Below are 23,430 nucleotides of genomic sequence, written 5' to 3' on the forward strand. Positions count from 1 at the left end.
TACTCCCAGAAACTCCTGCCATTGCTGTTCTACTGTCTTTCCCATTAGGCTCTGCTTCCAGTCGATTTTTGTCAGTTCCTCCCTCATGCGCCTGTAATTACCTTTATTTAACTGTAGAACCTTCACATCTGATTCTGCCTTCCTTCTTTCAAATTGCAGACTGAATTCTACCATATTATGATCACTGCTTCCTAAGTGTTCCCTTACTTTAAGATCTTTTATCACGTCTGGCTCATTACATAACACTAAGTCCAGAATAGCCTGTTCCCTCGTGGGCTCCATCACAAGCTGTTCCAAAAAGCCATCCTGTAAACATTCAATGAATTCCCTTTCTTTGGGTCCACTGGCAACATTATTTACCCAGTCCACCTGCATATTGAAATCCCCCATGATCACTGTGACCTTGCCTTTCTGACATGCCCTTTCTATTTCGTGGTGCATTTTGGTATTTGGGATCAAAGGTATTTGGGTCTAGTGGTACAAACTCACGAACTGCCAATGGAAATATAGGAGACATATTTTTAAGATCTCAACTTCCAGGTTGACACACACTCATTCCTCCTCTTAAATATTTAGACAAATCTCTGAAATTGATGCTGCAATTAGGTCCCTCTGCCTGCCTTGCCTTTTCATTCCAATCATCCCGCACGTTCTGAGTCGAACAACAAAGTCACATCCAACCATAAAGTTAGATCCAGACACTAACAATGGCGGGAGGATCCTCGCAGTCGGGCAGCAGTTAATGACGTTTCTTTTTCATTTTACAGTTTCTGGCCACCTCCTCAATGGAAATTAGGGATGAACAATAAATATTGTCCCAGTCAGCGAAGTCCACACCTCTTGAGTGATTAAAAACGTCTGTTTACATTTGTGATTGCTGCATTCATGTGTGTTACTCTTTTCCGCAGATATTTTCAAATTTATTATTACTTTTTTTCCCTCTTTTTTCCGATCATCTTTATTCACATTGCAGAATATTAGATGATGCATCTGGAAGAAATTCTGGAAATCCGTTGCAAAGGCTTCCTTGACAGATCTCTTTCTTTCTCTGTCTGTTTCTGCATCCCATGACGTTGCCCTCTTTTTAGGTCAAACCAAATAAACAAACTCAGATTAAGTCGGGACAAAGTAAAAGGGGCAGCACCCCAAAAAGGAGGGGGAACAGCCCGAACAGAAATCAAAGTACAAAGGAAACTTAAAACATCAAATTTAAATGTGATTGTCAGGGTCAATAACGCACCCCAACCCCTGCGGTGCTCAACGGGCGTGGAAGGCTTCAACCGCGCCCGTGGACACCGCATGCTCCCTCTCCAGGGACACCTGGCTGCAAATGTACCCGCGGTAGAGGGGAAGACAGCCAGGATGGACGGCCCCCTCGATCGCCCGCAGCCTGGACTGGTAAATGGTGTGTTTCGCCAGGCCCAGGAGCAGGTTCACGAGGAGGCCGCCATCCCGACCCTCCCCTCTCCGCACCGGGTGTCCATAGATCAGGAGCGTGGGGCTGAAGTGCAAACAAAACATCAATAAAAGGTTCTTTAGGAAAACATAAAGGGAGTGCAGCTGAAGACACACAACATAGACATGGTCCAGGGACTACACAAGGCCACAGAAAGGGCAGTCTTCGGAGCCCGTGAACCAGTGAATCCTACGGTTGTGCGGCACTGCTGCATGCATCATCCTCCACCCCAGGTCCCCGATGGAATTGGGGGAGATCCCTCCGTAGAGGGACCTCCAGCGGGTACCTCCGCCGCGCAGCGGCCACAAGGCCCGCCAAGGTGTATCCGGGCGACAGGCGAGGAGGTGGTAGTGGAAGGTGTGCAGCAGCAGCCCGCACAGTAAACGCCTCTGCGCAGTAGAAAAAGACATGGAGGACATTTCCGCGAGGCGGCTCAGGCTGTGGGGCACCTCACCCAGGGAGGGGGGTTGAGGTTTTGGGCCAATGTGGAATTCCGTCCGAACAGGGGAACGCTCGGGCGGGATCCCACCGCACGCCTGCGCCGCCTCTAGTTTGCGTGCAGTTTCGGGGCCGAGCACGACCGTCCTAAGGTCAAGGATGACTTTGGCCACGTGCCGGACGGTCATCCGCGCGCGCTCAGCCAGCACGTGGGGACTCATCCAGCCCAATCTCTGCCATCGAGCACGTCCCCAATTCTTTTCATCCCAGCGTCCACAGCCCTCCTCTCCGCCAGCCACCTGAAGTCATACGGCTGGAGGCGCAGATTCCTGAGCAGCGGCTCTCGCACAAGAGCCGCTACTCCTGACGGGGGGGAGCTGCATCGCGAGGTGACCATGTTCCAGATGGTGAGGAGGTCTTGGTAAAAGACGGGCAACTCCTGCAGGGCGGTCGAAGCACGCTCCAGTTTGATATACAGGAGCTGCACATCATAATTGAGGCCGTGCCACTGGCGGAAGAAATACGTCGCCATGGCACACCATCGTGGATGGGGCTCAACGTAAATGTACCTCTGCAGGGCCTGGAGGCGGAAGGTCGCTATCTGAGTGCGGAGGCACACCAGACCTTGTCCGCCCTCCTCAAGCGGGAGATGCAGAACCGCAGCAGGGACCCAGTGCAGTCGATTGTCCCAGAAAAACCGCAGGAGGGTTCTCTGGATATCGGGGACAAAGCCAGGGGGAGGGGTCAATGGGACCAGCCGGTACCACAGCATGGAGGCGACCAGCTGGTTTATGACACAAATTCGCGCCCCGTAGGACAGCACTCAGAGCAGTCCTGTCCAGCGAATCAGGCGGGAGGAGACTTTTGCCTCCAGCTCCCGCCAGTTCGCCGGACAGCATTCCTTGGCTGGGCAGAGATGGGCCACCAAGTAGAGGAGGTTGGTCCTGCTCCAGTTGAATGGCCTGAGTTTCTCCGGAAGGGGGTCCATCTCCCAAGGACTGACAAGGAGTCCGGAGCACTTGGCCCAGTTGATCCTGGCGGAGGACGTGGCGGAGTGCACCGCCTGGCATTCTCGCATCCTCCGCAGGTCAGCCGGGTCCGTGAACATGAGGAGCATGTCGTCGGCGTAAGCTGACAGGACCACCCCTACATCCGGTCCGAGCTGGGCCAAACCTGACAACCTCCTCCGCAAGAGGTGCAGGAATGGCTCCACGCATACGGAATACAGTTGGCCGGAGAAGGTGCAGCCCTGCCGTACTCCTATCCCAAGTCGAAGGGGTGCCATCAGGGACCCGTTAACCTTAATCAGACACTCTGCGGCAGAGTACAGTAATCGGATCCGGGCGACAAAATCCGTCCCGAACCCAAATGCCCACAGAGCCCCGAGTAAATACTCGTGCTCCACACCTCTTGAGTGATTAAAAACGTCTGTTTACATTTGTGATTGCTGCATTCATTTGTGTTACTCTTTTCCGCAGATATTTTCAAATTTATTATTACTTTTTTTCCCTCTTTTTTCCGATCATCTTTATTCACATTGCAGAATATTAGATTATGCATCTGGAAGAAATTCTGGAAATCCGTTGCAAAGGCTTCCTTGACAGATCTCTTTCTTTCTCTGTCTGTTTCTGCATCCCATGACATTGCCCTCTTTTTAGATCAAACCAAATAAACAAACTCAGATTAAGTCGGGACAAAGTAAAAGGGGCAGCTCCCCAAAAGGAGGGGGAACAGCCCGAACAGAAATCAAAGTACAAAGGAAACATAAAACATCAAATTAAAATGTGATTGTCAGGGTCAATAACGCACCCCAACCCCTGCGGTGCCCAACGGGCATGGAAGGCGTCAACCGCGCCCGTGGACACCGCATGCTCCCTCTCCAGGGACACCTGGCTGAAAACGTAGCTGCGGTAGAGGGGAAGACAGTCAGGATGGACGGCCCCCTCGATCGCCTGCTGCCTGGACCCGTAAATGGCGCGTTTCGCCAGGCCCAGGAGCAGGTTCACGAGGAGGACGCCACCCCAACCCTCCCCTCTCCGCACCGGGTGTCCATAGATCAGGAGCGTGGGACTGAAGTGCAAACAAAACATCAATAAAAGGTTCTTTAGGAAAACATAAAAGGGGTGCAGCCGAAGACACACAGCATAGACATGGTCCACGGTCTCCACAAGGCCACAGAAAGGGCAGTCTTCGAAGCCCGTGAACCAGTGAATCCTACGTTTTTACGGCACTGCTGCATGCATCACCCTCCACCCCAGCTCCCCGATGTAATTGGGGGAGATCCCTCCGTAGAGGGACCTCCAGCGGGGACCTCCGCCGCCCGGCGGCAACAAGGCCCGCCAAGGTGTATCCGGACGACAGGTGGTAGTGGTAGGTGTGCAGCAGCAGCCCACACAGGAAACGCCTCCGCGCAGTAGAAAAAGGCACGGAGGACATTTCCGCGAGGCGGCTCAGGCTGTGGGGCACCTCACCCAGGGAGGGGGGTTGAGGTTTTGGGCCTATGTGGAATTCCGTCCAAACAGGGGAATGCTTGGGCGGGATCCAACCGCATGCCTGCACCGCCGTAAATTTGCGTGCAGTTTCGGGGCCGAGCACGACCGTCCTAAGTTCTGGGATGACTTTGGCCGCGTGCTGGACGGTCGTCCCCATGCGCTCAGCCAGCACGCGGGGACTCATCCAGCCCGCCCCTCCGCCATCGAGCACGCTCCCGATTCTGGTCACCCCAGCATCCACAGCCCTCCTCTCCGCCAGCCACCTGAAGTCTTAAGGCTGGAGGAGCGGATTCCTGAGCAGCTGCTCTCGCACGAGTGCTGCTACTCCTGACGGGGGGGGGGGGGGGGGGGAGCTGCGTCGTGAGGTGACCGTGTTCCAGATGGTGAGGAGGTCTTGGTAAAAGACGGGCAACTCCTGCAGGGTGGTCGCAACATGCCCCAGTTCGATATGCAGGAGCTGCACATCATAATTGAGGCCGTGCCACGGGCAGAAGAAATACGTCGCCATGGCACACCATCGTGGAGGGGGCTCAATGTAAAGGTACCTCTGCAGGTCCTGGAGGCGGAAGGTCGCTATCTGAGTGCAGAGGCACACCAGACCTTGTCCGCCCTCCTCAAGCGGGAGATGCAGAACCGCAGCAGGGACCCAGTGCAGTCGATTGTCCCAGAAAAACCGCAGGAGGGTTCTCTGGATATTGGCGACAAAGCTAGGGGAGGGGTCAAAGGGACCAGCCGGTACCACAGCATGGAGGTGACCAGCTGGTTTATGACGCGAACTCGCGCCCCGTAGGACAGCACTCGGAGCAGTCCTGTCCAGCGATTCAGGCGGTGGAGATTTTGGCCTCCAGCTCCCGCCAGTTCGCCGGCGAGCATTCCTCAGCTGGGCAGAGATGGGCCACCAAGTAGAGGAGGTTGGTCCTGCTCCAGTTGAAAGGCCTGAGCTCCTCCGGAAGGGGGTCCGTCTCCCAAGGACCGACAAGGAGTCCGGAGCACTTGGCCAGTTGATCCTGGCGGAGGATGCAGCGGAGTGCATCACCTGGCATTCTCGCATCCTCTGCAGGTCAGCCGGGTCCGTGAACATGAGGAGCATGTCGTCGGCATAAGCTGACAGGACCACCCCTACGTCCGGTCTGCGCAGGGTCAAACCTGACAACCTCCTCCGCAAGAGGCGCAGGAATGGCTCCACGCATACGGAATACAGTTGGCCGGACAAGGGGCAGCCCTGCCGTACTCCTCTCCCAAAGCGAAGGGGCGCCGTCAGGGACCCATTAACCTTAATCAGACACTCTGCGGCAGAGTACAGTGATCAGATCCGGGCGACAAAATGCGTCCCGAACCCGAATGCCCACAGAGCCCCGAGTAAATACTCATGCTCCACCCTGTCGAACGCCTTCTCCTGAAAAATGAATGCGTAGTTGGCAGGATTCGAACCTGCGCGGGGAAACCACAATGGATTTCTAGTCCATCGCCTGAACCACTCGGCCACGACTACACCAGCTGGGAAACAGTAAATCACACTCGGCTGAAAAGAATGCTCAAAATGCGTTTTCCTTATTTAGTTTTCTGGTGCTGCATGTTAATGTCATTCATCCTACTGGTTACATGGTCTGCATTTTTACTTCATTTCGGATGAATTTAATTTAATCAGTATTGTTTTTGTTGCCTATTTTTATCTGTTTTTCAATCGTTCCAAAATACATTCATAAACAATACCGATCCGCACAAATGCATGAGAGATAACATATTTATTCACAGCTATCACACTGGTATACACACTAAAATCCAAATGCAAGCATCACAATATTAATGAGAAATATTCACATATTTAGAGTCTGCTGTCATCCAATACCTACAATAACTATGTTGATGGTGTTAAAGGAATGCAAATATTTATCTGGAGTAACAAGAACCCTTATATTATTCTATCATTTGCAGCATTCATTCTGCTTTTAGTTTTGAGAAATTACCACTGAAAATTATCATGTGGATTCCATTGGATAGAATGCAATAAATTGATGCGTGTATGCAGAACACTGCATTGGAAGACAATGAACAGTAGATGCAGAGGCAGTAAGTAAAGATGTGCAGTTTCATGAAAAGCAGACAAACAATGAAAAATGGGGGAGGTTTCTCGATGTTGAGAATCGACGGACCGTGGAGGATCAAAGGTATTTGGGTCTAGTGGTACAAACTCACGAACTGCCAATGGAAATATAGGAGACATATTTTTAAGATCTCAACTTCCAGGTTGACACACACTCATTCCTCCTCTTAAATATTTAGACAAATCTCTGAAATTGATGCTGCAATTAGGTCCCTCTGCCTGCCTTGCCTTTTCATTCCAATCATCCCGCACGTTCTGAGTCGAACAACAAAGTCACATCCAACCATAAAGTTAGATCCAGACACTAACAATGGCGGGAGGATCCTCGCAGTCGGGCAGCAGTTAATGACGTTTCTTTTTCATTTTACAGTTTCTGGCCACCTCCTCAATGGAAATTAGGGATGAACAATAAATATTGTCCCAGTCAGCGAAGTCCACACCTCTTGAGTGATTAAAAACGTCTGTTTACATTTGTGATTGCTGCATTCATGTGTGTTACTCTTTTCCGCAGATATTTTCAAATTTATTATTACTTTTTTTCCCTCTTTTTTCCGATCATCTTTATTCACATTGCAGAATATTAGATGATGCATCTGGAAGAAATTCTGGAAATCCGTTGCAAAGGCTTCCTTGACAGATCTCTTTCTTTCTCTGTCTGTTTCTGCATCCCATGACGTTGCATGCAACTCCTTATTTCGCCGTTCACTCAGCAGCGTTACCATAATAACATGCCCAGTCTGAGCCTGAGGACCGATGATGACGGCGGAATCGGTCGCTGGGAGGGGGCGTGAACACAGTAAGAAGTTTTACAATACCAGGTTAAAGTTAAGGTTAAATTGTTTGGGGGCGTGAACGATAGAGTGAAAAAGGAAGGTGCTGAAATATTTTTCCCTTCAGAGATGTGCTGGATCTGCTGAGCGTTTCCAGCATTCAGTTCAGTGGCCCCCGGCTTGGGACTGGCGCTGTGAGGGCGGCCGGAGCGACAGCACTCCTGGTGGTGACGCTGGGCTTTGTGAGGTCACAGTGGCTGAGGGCGCTGACGTCAATAGGAGCAGAAAGAGGACACCCAGCGCCGATACCACCATTGAATTCAATATTTCTGCTCTTCCATATACGGTAATGGCTCCAAAAAATTAGCAGCCTTGAATCACAAGAATTTGTCGGTTCCAGTTTTGAAAGTTAATTCATCCGCAGTCTCAAGGGCAGTTTTGAGGGAAAATGTTGCAGATTGCCTTTTGAATGAAGAGGTGCTTCCTGACATATGCTCCCTCCTTCTAGCCTACCCCCAAGAGGAATTCTTTCCTTTTTATGTACCCTATCAATGCAGTCAAACATGCAGTTCAACTGCAGTTCTGGGTTTACGTTTTATTGTTTACTTACAGTGTCCTGCTGATTTTGTACATGGCTCTGGGGCTTGCACAGGTTTGTGTCCTTTCAATATTGTACTTGGAATGGGCATTTTACAGGTCATATCTCTCTTCATCTCTTCAGTAAGCTAATTTGGTCCGTTATTCAAAACATTTTGCTGCCTGGACAATTACCAGTAAACGGATGACCACCCAACGCTGGCCCCACAGGCTGGCATTATAAACACTTCTCTCTCCATACTCTTAAAGTCTCTATCAAATTTGTCTCCATCAGTCAAGCCCAAATAAAAGACATGACCCCACTATCCTTGCAAATCACCCTCCCACCTTCAAAATTCCTTTCCTTTCCACTGACCATTCTAACTTGGAAAGATACCACTGTACCTACACTGTCGCTGTGTACGTACCCTGGTATTCACAACCTAACAAGTGTGGATGTCATTTCAATAGAACTGCAGGGCTTCTACAATGCTGCTCACAACCACCTTCACAAGGGCATTTAGGGATGGGTAATAAATGCTGTTCGAACCCCAGTGACACAAGTACTGGTGAGCAGAAATTAGTTAAGTAGTGGGATGACTGAGAATGTTGCTTTTCATCCCCACTCCAAACTCTGGGCCCTAACTCTCACCTTTACCCCTCTCCCTGACAACGGGGAAGCCCAGGCATTTTGCAATCTTGGTCTCTTATTTCAGGTGAACATTCCAAACATATATTTACCTTTTTCAATGTCTGTACGATTACTTGACTGAATCATTTCTTGAGGTCATCTGCTGCTAAATCTGTCACCCTTGCTTTGTTACTTATGAACGTGACAATTAACAGCAGCAATAGAATAATCTTCAACTGTGAGATCTGACTTCACTAGTGTGCAAGGAGGCAGGTTGACCGAGTGAATCCTTTCCCACACACAGAACACAACCGCTCTCTAGTAATAATTTGTCAATTGTGCATCTTTTTTTCACATTTTAAAGCTGGAGTTATATTCAGCAGGAAAAAATGTACACCTCTTTATGCATATGAAGAGAAGAATGGTAACTCTCTGGCGTGAATGTTCTGCTGGTCGTAGATAAGCTGACAGAATGAATCAATTTCAACATACAGCTGGTAAGCAGCCTTTCTATAATGTCAGTATCAATGAATTTCCAGTTGGAGAAGTCAAACACGTCCCACAGTCAAAAATAGAAACCTGTATTGATCTAGGATCTTAACAATAGCAAAAACATCCCAAAGCCTTCCATAGGAGTGTTGACAGTCTGCACATTGCTGAAAAAAGAGACATGCTGATATTTTGTCTCTTATTCATCAAGACGCAGGCAAAAATGCTAAATCCAAAAGGGGAAAAAAAAACATCCATACTGTGTGAGAAGGGAGTGCTGTTTGCCAGGCAAGTGAACTCTGACTGATGATTCTTTTTCAGCAATACATGGCTGACTACTGTCATTTCTGGGCTTTGTCTCAATTTTGAACACCCAAACAGGAAAATTTCCACACAGTAGAATAGGAAATGTCCACATTTTATTAACATTAGGCTCTTAGATAACATTGTGTGATATCCTTATAGTTGTTCAACAGTAGACCCCAAGCTCAGTTTGTTAAATTTAGGACTATAATTTAAGTGAATTGCACATTTAATGCTTGTATAAATCAAAAAATTTTCATTTAGTCAAATATCTTGCAGCTTTATAGGATCTTAGTTAGGCCGCAGTTAGAATACAGTGTTCAATTCTGGTCACCACACTACCAGAAGGATGTGGATGCTTTGGAGAGGGTACAGAAAAGATTTACCAGGATGTTGCCTGGTATGAAGGACATTAGCTATGAGGAGAGGTTGGAGAAAGTTGGTTTGTTCTCACTGGAACGACGGGCGTTGAGGGGCGACCCTTATAGAAATCTACAAGATTATGAGGGGCATGGGCGGAGTGGATAGTCAGAAGCTTTTTCCAGGGTGGAGGAGTCAATTACTCAGGGACATAGTCTTAACGTTTGAGGGGCAAGGTTTAAAGGAGGCGTATGAGGCAATTTTTATTTGTAAACAAATGGTGGGTGCCTGGAACTCGCTGCCGGGGGAGGTAATGGATGCAGATATTATGGTGACTTTTAAGGGATGTCTTGACAAAGACATGAATAGGATGGGAATAGAGGGATATGGTCCCCAGAAGAGTCGGGGGCTTTAATTCAGTCTGTCAGCATGGTCAGTGCAGGCATGGAGTGCCGAGGGGCCTGTTCCTGTTCTGTAATTTTCTTTGTTCTTTGATATAAACATAACCCATATCAGTGTCATCACTCAATCGTGCATCATATAAACCAACCCTAAAGGCTCATACAGTTTAAACATGATCTATTGCTTTCATTGAATTTGTCTCCATTCTCATGCCAAGGGGACTGTCCCAATGTTTCCAATGCCAAAGGCTTTTGGGGACTCTTGTTTCTCCAACGCCATCCCCTACTTTCTGGTGGATAAAGTAGGTATTGCTATGTGCAAATGTGCAAGTCACAGACAGTGATCTTGTAAGGACCACTGAAGCCCTGAGGGAAAAACAAAGTTATACATCCAGAATATTAAATTTTGGGCCGGTTATAGAGCTTACTATTAGCAGAAACAAATACTGTATGAATAACACTGTTCAGTCCTGGGTATGATTAACAGCAACAGAAGATGCAAACCTCTGAAGTCTCATGTGAACTTGCTGGTGTCTCAGCAAGTTTGAAGATCGATTAAATCCCTTCTGACACACGGAGCAGATGAATGGCTTCTCTCCAGTGTGAACGCGCTGGTGTGTCAGAAGCTCGGATGAATGGGTGAAACCCTTCCTACACACATAGCAGGTGAATGGCCTCTCCCCAGTATGAACACGCTGGTGAGTTAGCAAGTGGGATGAGTGAGTGAATCTTTTCCCACAAACAGAGCAGGTGAAAGGCCGCTCCCCAGTGTGAACTCGCTGGTGCGCAATCAGGTGGTGTGATTGCCTGAAGCCCTTTCCACAGTGAGCACAGCTGAATGGTCTCTCATCAGTGTGAACTCGCTGGTGAGTCTGGAGGATGGAAGACCGAGCAAATCCCTTCCCGCATACGGAGCAGGTGAACAGCTTTTCCCCTGTGTGGCTGCGTCGATGATTTCTCAGCTCAGATGGGTAATTGAATCCTTTGTCACACATGGTGCAGGTAAATGGCCACTTCCCGGTGTGGCTGCGTTGATGAAGTTCCAGTTTGGATGGGTAATTGAATCTCTTCCCACAGTCCCCACATTTCCATGGTTTCTCCATGGTGTGCGTGTTCTTATAGCTTTCCAGGTGGGATGATTAGTTGAAGCCCAGTCCATACAAAGAATACATGTACGGTTTCTCCCTGCTGTGAACAGTCCTATGTTTTTTCAGGCAGTATAAATGGTTCATGCCTTTTCCACAATCAGTGCAGTGGAAGACTCACTTGAGTGTCTGTGTCTCAGTGCTTTTCCAGTCACACTGATGATTGAAATCTTTTTGCACATAGAGAACAGGCAAACGTTTCTCCTTCCACAATCCAAGGCTGATGATATTTCGGTCCTGGTGAATTGAGTGATGCTGTCAGATCATGATGTGATGTTTTGTTTGAATTTCTCATCTGCAAATGTTCCCTTTCTAATACCCTGTAAAAGCCATTCACAAAAATCATCATTGTTACTACAGGATGGAAATTCAAAATAGATTATTCTAGTTTCTACAGAACATTCTTTCCTCACTTGTTCACCATAATCTGTAAATCCCCATTCCATACACTCTCCCTCCTCTGGAAACATATCACTTGCATCATGTGAAATGTTTTTAAAAATTTTTGTCACCTTTTCTCCTTCCTCTGACATTGCTATATCTATCTGTGTTCAGTGCTACACTCATTGGACCTTCTACCTCTCCTTGCCTGAAGATGTTGACTTTGACTGGGTTCTGGCCCACACTCACTGGTTTCCCTCACTCTCATTCACTTTCATCCCCTGAAGATGGTAACCTGGATATGATACAGTTCCATACTTAACTATTTGTCTCCAGTGTCAGACTTTGTTCTTAATCCGCCTGTGTAATGAGAGTCCACCGGCTTTTCCACTGTCCTCATCTGATGCCTCATGTGCACTTTCCGGCAGGGTCACTGGACTTTTGTCCCAATGCCTCACTAAGTAAAAGCACCGAAAAGTGTAGCTGAGTAACAGGTTACGATATTTCAACCTGCCTACTGAGGCACAATCAAAGATGGGTAAAAAATGTAAATGCTGATTACAAACAAGCACCACCGTAAGTCGGAAAATATGAACAAAGAGGCTATTCAGCCAATCGCACCATTCAATTAGATCATGGCTCGTTTGTTTCTTGCTCTTTTGTAGCATTTTAATGGTGCCTTAATGTAGTAAAATGTTACAAGGATTTTCACAAAGCCAGCATCAGATGAAAATGACACCAAGCAGTCTTCCACCATGCAGAGTGGAATCATTTAAATACTTGAAAGATACTGAACCTCATGTCATGAAGAATGAGCAAACACTGTTTGGATAGCCATGTGGTGCATTTTTAAACGTTTTTGTTGCTGAACAATGGCAAAGGAAATAATCCAGAAGAATCATTACAGTAGAACAGAATAGAAGATTGGCGAATGAACAGGAAACTGGTTTAACCGAGTCTTTTTCTGGTTGCCAGGATGTATCGATTGGTGTGCCACAGGGATCAATGCTGGGCCTCAATTTATATAAATGACCTGTAAGAAGGGACTCAAGGTAGGAATGCACAATTTTTGATGATACAAAGATAGGTAAGAAATTTCTCAAGAAGACAGAAGGAGATTATAAAAGGATTTGAATAGGTTAAGTGAATGAGCAAAGATAAGTTAAATTGACTATCATGTACGGTACGGTAGCACAGTGGTTAGCACTGCTGCTTCACAGCTCCAGGGTCCCGGGTTCGATTCCCGGCTCGGGTCACTGTCTGTGTGGAGTTTGCACATTCTCCTCGTGTCTGCGTGGGTTTCCTCCGGGTGCTCCGGTTTCCTCCCACAATCCAAAGATGTGCGGGTTAGGTTGATTGGCCAGGTCAAAAAAATTGCCCCTTAGAGTCCTGGGATGCGTAGGTTAGAGGGATTAGCGGGGAACATGTGGGTGGGATTGTGGTCGGTGCAGACTCGATGGGCCGAATGGCCTCCTTCTGCACTGTAGGATTTCTATGATGTAGGAAAATTGTGAAATGGTCAATTTTGGCAGGAAGAACAAAAAAATGAATTTATTATCTTGGTCTGGTTTCTTGCCACAGTCTAAAGATTTGCAGGTAAGTAGATTGTCCCTTATTAATGCAAATCCATACAAAGACTACAGAGCACAGGAGGCCATTTGGTGCATCAAGTCTGCACCAACTCTCTAAAAGAGCCTCTTACCCGAGCCCACCCTGGGAGATACAAGTGCTGCAGCCGAGCTGGTATTCAGCTCTTGTACTTAGAACACACAAGATCAGGTGGCCACCCACATGGAGGAATGATTGCAGATAAAGGGCACAATGGCAACCCTAATGACTTACAGGCAGCAGTCAGCTTGACTTTCACTCATCATTGTACGAGGACAAGACTCTAGTCTAATAGGGAGGGGGAGGTTGGCTCCAGCACATCAGACTAAATTGGCAGGAGATTTCAGGCTGGGTGTGAGTGCACTGTACAAAGTCATCAATAAGTACCCCAAAGTTTTCCAGAAAGGACTTGGAAAAATAAGGGGAGCCAAAGCCAAGATCTACATTGACCCCGAAGCTACGTTTAAGTATTTTACATGCCGCGTCCTTTTTAGGGTGGTTTGTCCACCTTTGGTCCCCACCTGGCACTCAGCTCTCACTTGCGGCTCCCCGTAGCTGTTTGCATGAGACAGCGGCCACACCCCGCGCAACGGCTTCGACAAGTCGGCTAAACCAGGTGCAGGTAGCCGACGGGTCTCAACCCTCGGTGAGTTAGGGAGATGTCTATCCCAGTATGTGAAGACAGACTCGGCGGATTGAGCGGACAAGACCAATGGAAGGTCCAACGGTCAAGAAGGCGGTCTCTGCAAGCGTTGTGGAACACGAAGAGCAGGACAAGACACAGAAGATGTCCTGGTCACCCACAGTGCCCAGTCCCATCTCCAGCCGTCTCGATTCTTGTCTTGCCACTGGATCCAGATGGGAATTGGGAAGAGAGAGTGAGGCTGATGCTGCGCAACTCTCCCTCACTTTAATCCAAATCAACGCGCTAGTCTCGACACCATCATGACCTGTTCTGTTGAGGACAATTCATGCCTGAATTGGCCTGATCAGGCATCTTCGGACACACTGCACCCAGCCTCAAAATGACTAATGGTATCGAGGTCCTCATCGACGATGATGGACGAACAACAAGTATTTTACAGTGAGACCAGTTCTACTCTCCCTATTGGAGAAAATAGAGTAGGAACTGGAACACCTGGAAAAACTGGGTATAATAAGACCTGTAAAATTTACAGAGTGGGCTGCACCTGTTATTCCTATCATTAAGCCGGATAAGTCCAGCTGACTTATGGTCCCATGGTGGGGGTGCTGGGGAAGAAACCAACTTGAGGGGGGAAGGGTGTTATGATAGCCATGAGTGATCATCAATAGATCTCCCTGTGGGATTCATAGAATATGAGGAATATGAGCTCTGGTATGAGGCGACTGGAAGCTCGTCCAACAGGGAAAGAGCAGCAGGGTTTAAAACTAGCTGGCTGTACTCAGGCCGGCAGCTTAAAGGTTGTTGGCTGTAGCTACTGAAGAGGACTTTGAGCACGTTCTAAATAAAGGGTGATGATGATGGAATACTGGCATTGCTGAGATTATTACATGAGGGGAACTGATTACAAAATTAGGATGGTTATGCTTTACCTGTGCAAGACACTGGTGAGACCACATCTCAGTGAAAGGCCTTTAGCAAGTCCACGGGTGAAGTACAGCTGCGGCCCGAGAGGAATATAGGAAGCGCAAGAAGTAACTTAAGAAAACAATTAGAAGAGCAAAAAGGAGGCATAGAAAAGGACACAAAGAAGATTAGGGAACATCCAGGGAGCCGTTCAAGTGGGGGGAGAAAAAAGAAATGTAGTCGTAACTGGGAATAGTATAGTTCTAGCGTTGACACTGTTCTCTGTGATTAGGATCGAGAATCCTGAAGGTTGTGTTGCCTGCCTGGTACTCGGGTTTGGTATATCTCATCTGGGCTGCAAAGGAACTTGGATTGGGAGGGTAAAGATCCAGTTGTGGTGGTCCACATAGGTACCAACGACAGATGTAGAACAGGAACAGAGCTTCGGCTGAGGGAGTAGGAGCTAAATTAAAAAGCAGAACAGAAAAGGTAATAATCTCTGGATTACTACCTGAGCCATGAGCTAATTGCCACAGGGTCAATAAGATTAAGGAGGTAAATGCGTGGCTGAAAGATTTGTGTGGGGGGAATGGGTTTGAATTCATGGGATATTGGCACCAGTATTGGGGAAGAGGGGACCTGTTCCGATGGGACAGTCTTCATCTGAACCATGCTGGGACCAGAGTCCTGGCAAATCGTATAACTAGGGCTGTAGATAGGGATTTAAACTAAATATTGGGGGGGGGGGTTCAGTTGTATGGAGAATTAGAAAATCAAAATTAAAGGAGAGGGTAGAAATGCAGGTTAATGATGAGGACTTGCAACTAGTTAAAAGGGCCGAGGGCTCAGGAGAGGTTAGTAAAGTTTCCAGACCATGTAATAGAACAGAGAGTATAGAAGCTGGCAGGAATCTAACCTCATGCAGAGCAAAAAAGGTGACAAGTATTAGAAGGGATGTGGCCAATGCAAGACTAAGGGTGTTGTATCTAAATGCGCACAGTATACAGAACGAGGTAAATGAGCTTGTTGCGCACATTGAAATTGGCTGGTACGAAGTGGCATCACAGAGACGTGGCTGCAAGGGGATCAGGGCTGGGATCTAAATGTCCAAGGATATGTGTCCTATAGAAAGGACAGTCAGATGGGCAAAAATAGCTGGGTTGCATTGTTAGTAAGGAATGAAGTTAAATCAATAGCAAGAAGCGATATAAAATCAGAAGGCATAGAATCTCTGTGGCTAGAGTTGAGGAATTGCAAAGGTAAAAAGACCCTGATGGGAGTTATGTATAGGCCCCCTCGCAGTAGTCAGGATGTGGGGCAGAAAATAAATCAGGAGAAAGAAAAGGCAATATTACAATAATCATGGGGGATTTCAATATGCAGGTGGACTGGCAAAATCAGGTAGGTGGAGGATCCCAAGAAAAGGAATTTGTGGAATGTCTAAGAGATGGTTTTTGGAGCAGTTTGTGACAGAGCCTACTCAAGAACAGGCAATTTTGGATTTGGTGATGTGTAATGAGGCAGACTTGGTTAGTGAACTTAAGGTGAAGGAACCCTTAGGGAACAGTGACCACAATATGATAGAATTTACCTTGCAGTTTGAGAGGGAGAAGCTGGAATTAGATGTAACGGCATTACAATTAAATAAAGGTAACTGCAAAGTCATGAGGGGGAGCTGGCCAGAGTTGATTGGAAAGGGAGCTGAGCAGGGAAGACAGTGATACAGCAATGGCAGGAGCTTTTGGGGGTTATTTGGGAGGCACAACAGATATTCATCCTAAGGGAGGAGGAAACATGTTAAGGGGAGGAGGAGGCATCCATGGCTGATGAGGGTAGTCAAGGACAGCATAAAAGCAAAAGAAAAAGCATATAAAGTGGTCAGATTAGTGGGAAGCCAGAGGATTGAGAAGCCTTTAAAAGTGAGCAGAGGACAAATAAAAAAGCAACAAGGGGGGAGAAGATGAAATCTAAGTGTAAGCTAGCTAGTAATATAAAAGAAGATAGGAAGAGTTTTTTTCATATATAAAAAGAGAGAGGAAAAAAATTGACATTGGACAACTGGAAAATGAGGCTGGAGAAGTATTAATAGGAAACAAATCAATGGCAGAGGAACTGAATAGTTATTTTGCATCAGTCTTCATGGTGGGAGACACCAGTGGGAAGCGAGAGCTCCAGGAGAATCAGGGGGCACTGGGGGCCATCACTAAGGAGAAGGTTCTGGGAAAACTGAAAGGTCTGAGGGTGGATAAATCACCTGGACCGGATGGACTACTTGTGGAGGCATTGGTGGTGATCTTTCAGGAATCACTGGAGGTAGGGGAGTTCCCAGAGGACTGGAAAGTAGCTAATGTAACACCGCTGTTTAAGAAGGGAGGGAGGAAGCAGATGGGAAATTATAGGCCGCTTAGCCTGACTTCAGTCATTGGCAAGATTTTAGAGACCATTATGAAAGATGAGATCACGGAGTACTTGCAAGTGCATGCTAAAATAGGGCTGGGTCAGCACGGCTTCGTCAAAGGGAGGTCATGTCTGACAAATCTGTTAGAGTTCTTTGAGGAGGTAACAAGGAAGTTAGATACAGTAGAACCAGTGGACGCGATTTATTTGGATTTCCAGAAGACCTTTGACAAGGTGCCACATAGGAGACTGTTAAATAAGTTAAGAGCCCATGGTGTTCAGGGTAAGATCCTGGCATGGATACAGGATTAGCTGACTGGCAGAAGGCAGAGAGTGGGGATTAAAGGGTCTTTTTCAGGATGGTAGCCAGTGACTAGTGGTGTGCCTCAGGGGTCGGTGCTGGGACCACAACTTTTCACAATATACATGAACGATTTGGAAGAACTGACTGAAGGCACTGTTGCTAAGTTTGCAGATGATACAAAGATATGTAGAGGGACAGGTAGTATTGAGGAAGCTGGGGGGGGGGGGGGGGGGAGGTGGGTGACTGTGCAGAATGACTTGGACAGGCTAGGAGAGTGGGCAAAGAAGTGGCAGATGGAATACAATGTGGAAAAGTGTGAGGTTCCGCAGTTTGGAAGGAGGAATGGAGGCATAGACTATTTTCTAAATGGGGAAATGCTAAAGAAATCAGAAGCACAAAGGGACTTGGGAATCCTTGTTCAAGATTCTCTTAAGGCTAACATGCAGGTTCAGTCGGCAGTGAGGAAGGCAAATGCAATGTTAGCATTCATGTCGAGAGGCTAGAATACAAGAGCAGGGATGTACTTCTGAGGCTGTGTAAGGCTCTGGTCAGACCCCATTTGGAGTATTGTGAGTGGTTTTGGGCCCCATATCTAAGGAAGGCTGTGCTGGCCTTAGAAAGGGTCCAGAGGAGGTTCACAAGAATGATCCCTGGAATGAAGAGCTTGTCGTATGAGGGACAGTTGAGGACTCTGGGTCTGTACTCATTGGAGCTTAGAAGGATGATGGGGGATCTTATTGAAACTTACAGGATACTGCAAGACCTGGATAGTGTGAACGTGGAGAGGATGTTTCCACTAGTAGAAAAACTAGAACCAGAGGGCACAACATCAGACTAAAGGAACGATCCTTTAAAACAGAGATGACGAGGAATTTCTTCAGCCAGAGAGTGGTGAATCTGTGGAACTCTTTGCCGCAGCAGGCTGTGGAGCCAGGTCATTGAGTGTTTTAAGACAGAGATAGATAGGTTATTGATTAATAAGGGGATCAGGGGTTACAGGGAAAAGGCAGGAGAATGGGGATGAGAAAAATATCAGCCATGATTGAATGGTGGAGCAGACTCAATCGGCCGAGTGGCCTAATTCTGCTCCTATGTCTTATGGTCTACCCCAAAATGTTTCATAAATACATTAAGGGGAAGCGGTTAGTCAGGGAAAGAGTAGGGCCCATTCGGGACCAAGGGGGCAATCTGTGTGTGAAGCTGCAGGACATTGGAAGGGTGTTAAATGAATACTTCTCATTGGATTTCACTCAGGAAAAGGAGAATATAAGTACAGAATTCAGGAAAAGATACTGTGAGGACCTTGAACAATTTGACATAGCAAATGACATTGGTACTGGAGTCCCTGACAGGTTTAAAAATTGACAAATCCCAAGGCCCAGATGAATTTATCCCAGGCTGCTGTGGGAAATGATGAAGGAAATTGCAGGGGTTCTGACACAAATTTTCAATTATTCTCTCGCCATGGGGGAAGTGCCAGAGGACTGGAGGATGGCGAATGTGATTCCACTTTTCAAGCAGGATGATAGAGATGAAAGAGGAAATTACAGATCGGTGAGTCTCATGTCAGTGGTAGGGAAACTGTTGGAGAAAATTCTGAAGGATAGAATTAATCTCAACTTGGAAAAGCATGGGTTAATTAGGGATAGTCAGCATGGTTTTGTCTGAGGAATTTGATAGAATTTTTCAAAAATGTGATTGAGTATGTGGATGAAGGAAGTGCAGTTGATGTAGCTTATTTGGATTTTCACAAAGCCTTTCACAAGGTCCCACATGGGAGACTGATTGACATGGTTGAAGCACATGGAATTCAGGGAAGCTTGGCGAGTTGGATCTGAAACTGGATGGTAATAGGATACAAATGGTGGTGGTTGAAGGCTGTTCGAGTGACCGGAGGCCCGTGTCCAATGGTGTACTGCAAGGTTCGGTGCTCAGTCCGTTATTGTTTGTTATATACATAAATTATTTGGATGACAATGTGAGGGGGAATGATAAGCAAATTTGCAAATGACACCAAGATTGTAGGGTGGTTAATAGTGAAGAAGATGGTTACAGGAAGGTATGGATGGGTTGCTCAGATGGGCAGAGCAATGGCATATGGTATTTAAGCATGACAAGTGAGAGGTGATGCACTTTGGAAGAAGTAACAAGACAAGGGAGTATTTAGTGAATGGCAGGATGCATTCACTAAATGCATCCTGCTCAAAAGAACAGATGGAACTTGGGGTACTTATTCACAGATCCCTGAAGGTGACAAAGCAGTTGAATAGAATAGTTAAGAAGGCAAATGGGCACTTGCTTTTATCAGTTGTGGCATAGATTATAACAGCAAGGAGGTAATGTTGGAACTGTACAGAATGTTGGTTAAACGACAGCTGGAGAACTGTGTGCAGTTCTGGTCACCTCATGATACGAAGGCAGTGATTGCACTAGAGGGGCTACAGAGGTGATGGGATGGATCTTGTGAACTATAAAGAGAGACTGGTTAGGCTTGGATTGTTTTCTTTGGAGCAGAGATAGCTAAGGAGGTACAGAAAATGCAGGAAAATCTCAGCAGGTCTGACAGCATCTGTGGAGAGAGAATAAAGCCAATGTTTTGAGTCTGGATAAGCCTTCATCAGATCTGACATTATTGAGGGGCGACATGATTGAGGTGTATAAGATAATGAGGGGTATGGACAGGCAGAATAGGAAGCAACTGTTTTCCTTGTTAAGGGGTCAATGATGAGGGGGATATCATTTTAGGGTAAGTGGCATGAGATTGAGAGGAGATTTGAGAAAAAGAAATTCATTCGGAGGGTGGGAATCTGGAATACAGTGCCTGGGAAGATAGTGAAAGCCGGAAATCTTATGATCTTTAAAGAGTATATGGATGAGCACTTGAAACATCATAACATTCAAGGATATGGGACAAGTGCTGGAAAATGGAATTAGCATCACTTTTATGGCAGTTATTGTCAGTACAGACTCAATGGACCAAAGAGCCTTTTCTGCGCTGTATGCCTCTGACATCTGTGTACAGTATTGGTCTCCTTATTTAAGGAAATATGTAAATGCATTCAAAGCAGTTAAAGAAGATTTACTGGAGCAAGTCTAATACCTGGAATGGGTGGGCACTTGCCTTTGGAGGAAAAGTTGGACAGGTTAGGCTTGATCCACTCGAGTTGAGAAAAGTGAGAAGCAACTTGATTGAAACCTTTAAGGTGCTGAAGGGTATTGACAGGGTGGATGTGGAGACGATATTTCCTTTTTTTTGCGGGGGAGGGGGAGAATATTTAACTATGGGGTCACTGTTTAAAAGTAAGGGATCGTCCATTTAAACAGAGATGAGGAGATTTTATTTTCCTCTGAGAGGTTCAGGAGTCTTTGGAACACTCTTGAAAAGGGAAGCGTACGTTAAGTCCAGGCAACTGAAAACAGATGGAGCTCTGGAGGAATACAGAGAGAGTAGGAAAGATCTCAAACGGGGAGAAGGGCAAAAAGAGGTCACGAGATGTTCTTGGCAGGCAGGATCAAGGAGAATCCTAAGGCATTCTATTCATACATTAGGAACAAAAGAGTTGTCAGGGAGAAAATCGGACCTCTCAGGGACAAAGGAGGGGAATTATGCTTAGAACCCAAGGGAATAGGGGAGATCCTAAATGAATACTTTGCATCGGTATTCACGAAGGAGAGGGGCGTGTTAACCGGGAGTGTCTCGGAGGGAGGTGTTGACCCGTTAGAGAAAATCTCCATTACAAGAGAGGAAGTGTTAGGTTTTTTAGGGAACATTAAAACTGACAAAGCCCCAGGGCCTGATGGCATCTATCCTCGACTGCTCAGGGAGACGAGAGGTGAAATTGCTGGGCCTCTGACGGAAATCTTTGTCGCTTCTTTGGACACGGGTGAGGTCCCTGAGGATTGGAGGATAGCGAATGTGGTCCCGTTGTTTAAGAAGGGTAGCAGGGATAACCCAGGAAATTATAGGCCGGTGAGCTTGACGTCCGTGGTAGGGAAGTTGTTGGAGAGGATTCCTAGAGACAGGATGTATGTGCATTTAGAACGGAACAATCTCATTAGTGACAGGCAGCATGGTTTTGTAAGAGGGAGGTCGTGCCTTACAAATTTGGAGGAGTTTTTTGAGGAAGTGACAAAAACGGTTGATGAAGGAAGGGCCGTGGATGTCGTCTATATGGATTTCAGTAAGGCATTTGACAAAGTCCCACATGGCAGGTTGGTTAAGAAGGTTAAGGCTCATGGGATACAAGGAGAAGTGGCTAGATGGGTGGAGAACTGGCTTGGCCATAGGAGACAGAGGGTAGTGGTCGAAGGGTCTTTTTCCGGCTGGAGGTCTGTGACCAGTGGTGTTCCGCAGGGCTCTGAACTGGGACCTCTGCTATTTGTGATATATATAAATGATTTGGAAGAAGGTGTAACTGGTGTAATCAGCAAGTTTGCGGATGACACGAAGATGGCTGGAATTGCGGATAGTGAAGAGCATTGTCGGGCAATACAGCAGGATATAGATAGGCTGGAAAATTGGGCGGAGAGGTGGCAGATGGAGTTTAATCCGGATAAATGCGAAGTGATGCATTTTGGAAGAAATAATGTAGGGAGGAGTTATACAATAAATGGCAGAGTCATCAGGAGTATAGAAACACAGAGGGACCTAGGTGTGCAAGTCCACAAATCCTTGAAGGTGGCAACACAGGTGGAGAAGGTGGTGAAGAAGGCATATGGTATGCTTGCCTTTATAGGACGGGGTATAGAGTATAAAAGCTGGAGTCTGATGATGCAGCTGTATAGAACGCTGGTTAGGCCACATTTGGAGTACTGCGTCCAGTTCTGGTCGCCGCACTACCAGAAGGACGTGGAGGCATTGGAGAGAGTGCAGAGAAGGTTTACCAGGATGTTGCCTGGTATGGAGGGTCTTAGCTATGAGGAGAGATTGGGTAGACTGGGGTTGTTCTCCTTGGAAAGACGGAGAATGAGGGGAGATCTGATAGAGGTATACAAGATTATGAAGGGTATAGATAGGGTGAACAGTGGGAAGCTTTTTCCCAGGTCGGAGGTGACGATCACGAGGGGTCACGGGCTGAAGCTGAGAGGGGCGAAGTATAACTCAGACATCAGAGGGACGTTTTTTACACAGAAGGTGGTGGGGGCCTGGAATGCGCTGCCAAGTAGGGTGGTGGAGGCAGGCACGCTGACATCGTTTAAGACTTACCTGGATAGTCACATGAGCAGCCTGGGAATGGAGGGATACAAACGATTGGTCTAGTTGGACCAAGGAGCGGCACAGGCTTGGAGGGCCGAAGGGCCTGTTTCCTGTGCTGTACTGTTCTTTGTTCTTCCTCAAAATCCAGGGGAAGCAGACACTTTGAATATTTTTAAGGTTCAGCTACATAGATTCCTGATTATCGGGAGAGTGAAAGATTATTGGTGGGATAGGCAGGAAGTTGGGGCTGAGATTGCAAACAAATCAGCCACAATCTTGTTGAATGGTGGAGCAGGCTCGAGGGGCTGAATGGCCTACTGATGGCGATGGAGGCTTGGCCGAGCGAAGTGCGCACGCGCACTAAGTCCCCACCGCCCCCCGCCCTTACGAGTGAGCGGAGCATGCGTACTGCGGCTCGAGACGAACGCGGTGTGGGAATCTGTGTGGATGTCAGGCCCCGAAGTTGGAGCGCCCGAGCTCGGCAAGAGATTCTGCAGGGATGGAAGTGGTCGTTACCGTTAAACTGATGAAGCACAGCTTTGCTTAATCCGATGGTGCAACGCGTCTCTCATCCTGGCCGCCTCTTGCCGGCTTCCTCTTGCCATTCCTTACCGAGTGCGACTCGGAACAAAGGAGCCGACCAGAATGTTCCGCGTCCGGCCCTGGTGAGCATGCGCACTCGGGGTCGGGGACTGACCGCTTTGAATAGAGCGGTTTCTGGGGCGCAGGGAATTGTGGGAGCCGCAGCCAACAATGCTCACTGACTCTGAGTATGTAATGAATTTCAACCTGGGTCCTGACGTCCTGCATATTTCCAGCGTTTTTTAAA

The 23,430-nt window shown here is 47.3% G+C and overlaps 2 protein-coding genes and 1 non-coding gene across 6 annotated transcripts in view; 1 reads left to right on the top strand and 2 right to left on the bottom strand.

Moving 5' to 3' along the window:
* Positions 1–5,796: 5,796 nt before the first annotated feature.
* On the bottom strand, positions 5,797–5,878 carry trnas-aga (transfer RNA serine (anticodon AGA)). Its single transcript has one exon. It is a non-coding gene; the product is annotated as a tRNA-Ser (tRNA).
* Positions 5,879–9,356: 3,478 nt separating this feature from the next.
* On the bottom strand, positions 9,357–23,256 carry LOC144496967 (uncharacterized). The gene is made up of 2 exons (XM_078217628.1): positions 23,118–23,256; positions 9,357–11,485 (listed from the first exon to the last, which is right to left on the bottom strand). Exon 2 carries the CDS (start codon positions 11,121–11,123, stop codon positions 10,485–10,487), a length of 639 nt encoding a protein of 212 aa, XP_078073754.1. The 5' UTR covers positions 11,124–11,485; positions 23,118–23,256; the 3' UTR covers positions 9,357–10,484.
* LOC144496966 (uncharacterized) overlaps positions 23,019–23,430 on the top strand; it is a 30,152-nt gene continuing 29,740 nt past the window's right edge. For 2 of the 4 annotated variants that reach the window (XM_078217627.1, XM_078217626.1), the window contains exon 1: positions 23,019–23,266. The gene's annotated coding sequence lies outside the window, so the exon portion shown is untranslated. The remainder of the gene's footprint in view (positions 23,267–23,430) is intronic. The other 2 variants (XM_078217622.1, XM_078217625.1) reach the window with 1 other exon arrangement.

This window comes from Mustelus asterias, chromosome 8 (genome assembly GCF_964213995.1).
Source record: "Mustelus asterias chromosome 8, sMusAst1.hap1.1, whole genome shotgun sequence".
NCBI lineage: Eukaryota > Metazoa > Chordata > Chondrichthyes > Carcharhiniformes > Triakidae > Mustelus > Mustelus asterias.

Excerpts from the sequence above, each read along its gene's own strand:
- LOC144496967 (XM_078217628.1), bottom strand. The coding sequence starts at position 11,123 with ATGGAGAAACCATGGAAATGTGGGGACTGTGGGAAGAGATTCAATTAC.